At 28.3% G+C, this 1,016-nt stretch overlaps 1 protein-coding gene across 6 annotated transcripts in view; it reads left to right on the top strand.

Moving 5' to 3' along the window:
- Nucleotides 1-1,016, top strand: part of LOC106881627 (protein lev-9) — a 421,933-nt gene that overhangs the window by 272,818 nt on the left and 148,099 nt on the right. For 3 of the 6 annotated variants that reach the window (XM_052969987.1, XM_052969991.1, XM_052969989.1), the window contains one exon: nucleotides 467-484. The exons of the other annotated variants lie outside the window; for them this stretch is intronic. In XM_052969987.1, coding sequence (XP_052825947.1) covers nucleotides 467-484 — 18 coding nt within the window. The remainder of the gene's footprint in view (nucleotides 1-466; nucleotides 485-1,016) is intronic. 6 annotated transcript variants of the gene reach the window in all.

Raw genomic sequence — 1,016 nt, 5'->3', positions numbered from 1 at the left:
ATACCCATATATACATATGCATGCATATTTATATATACATACTTATATATGTACACACACATATATATAGTGTGAGAGAGGGAGAGAGAAACAGAAGGTGATAATATACATAATATATATGCATCTATACATGTGTGATTATATGTATATACGCAGAGTCATAAATATATGTGTATATATGTGTGTGTATGTTGTCTATATGTGTTTATATAACGTATATATGTGCATAGCAACCGTAGGGAATGATTGAATCGTCTTGTCTTAAGAAAAAGGTATATCCCACTGATTGCCCAGAAACCGTATACCTGCACCAATGACACACAATAGTTGAATATGTAGAAAGCAAATTCCTCTTGCTCTTGGTGCTTCCTTGGTATATTGAAACCCGTTGGAAACAAAACGGAATACTTTTTCCCATAAGTGAAAGGATCACTTGGTTTTTAGTTTTTTGTTTCCTTTTTTTCAGATGCAAAATTTAACATGGGTAAATATTCAAGTATCACGTGGTATATGCATTACAAAGAATCTTCCTTGTCCTGGTGTTGTGAGACAAATTTGCACGTTCAATATGTGTTTAGAAATTTGTGAATGCGTGTTTAGGTATATACATACATGTGTGTATATATACATACATATGCATACATATCATTTATGTATGTGTGAGCATATATATTTACATACTTATATTACAATATTTATATGCGTCCTCTTGTATGTATATAATGTCTACGGTTGTTAGAGTATATAATATATATATACTTCGTATATGTAATTAATATCTGTGTAATCCGTATTCGTATATATATTATATACAACTTATTCCTCTCTACAGCAATATATATATGTATATCCTGAATTATATGTAGTTGTAAAATTAAAAAAGAAATCCGTATAAAATATCATATGTATGTATGTTTGTTTATATGTGTTATAGTTTGAATAAATATATCGCCTAGTTTGATATATTTCATATTATATGTGTATATACTTATGACTAGAATATATATATATATATA

This window comes from Octopus bimaculoides, chromosome 8 (genome assembly GCF_001194135.2).
Source record: "Octopus bimaculoides isolate UCB-OBI-ISO-001 chromosome 8, ASM119413v2, whole genome shotgun sequence".
NCBI lineage: Eukaryota > Metazoa > Mollusca > Cephalopoda > Octopoda > Octopodidae > Octopus > Octopus bimaculoides.
This window is presented reverse-complemented; position numbering and strand designations above follow the sequence as displayed.